The sequence below is a fragment of the Penaeus monodon genome, chromosome 23 (assembly GCF_015228065.2).
Source record: "Penaeus monodon isolate SGIC_2016 chromosome 23, NSTDA_Pmon_1, whole genome shotgun sequence".
Taxonomy (NCBI): Eukaryota; Metazoa; Arthropoda; class Malacostraca; order Decapoda; family Penaeidae; genus Penaeus; species Penaeus monodon.
Window position 1 is genome coordinate 2505127 of NC_051408.1, and position 220 is coordinate 2505346.

General features: G+C 57.3%; 1 protein-coding gene across 1 annotated transcript in view; it reads left to right on the forward strand.

Moving 5' to 3' along the window:
- Positions 1–220, forward strand: part of LOC119587716 (corticotropin-releasing factor receptor 1-like) — a gene marked incomplete in the record, with an annotated part of 126234 nt that overhangs the window by 123646 nt on the left and 2368 nt on the right. Inside the window, 1 exon segment of the mRNA XM_037936399.1 lies at positions 67–191. Within this exon segment, the coding sequence (XP_037792327.1) occupies positions 67–191 (125 nt within the window).

Below are 220 nucleotides of genomic sequence, written 5' to 3' on the forward strand. Positions count from 1 at the left end.
CCTTACCTTAGGAACGTACCTGAGACCCCAATCAGTCCCGAAGAAAAATATATCTCCTCATTACACCAATCAAGGCGACGGTGGTGCTGTTCCCTCTCCTGGGCACCACCAACCTCCTCTTCGCTGTCAACCCGGGGGACAAAGGCGAAGGAGCGTACATGGTGACCAACGCCCTCCTTCAGTCCTCGCAGGTGGGTCGTGGTGCTCGGGGTCAGCCTCT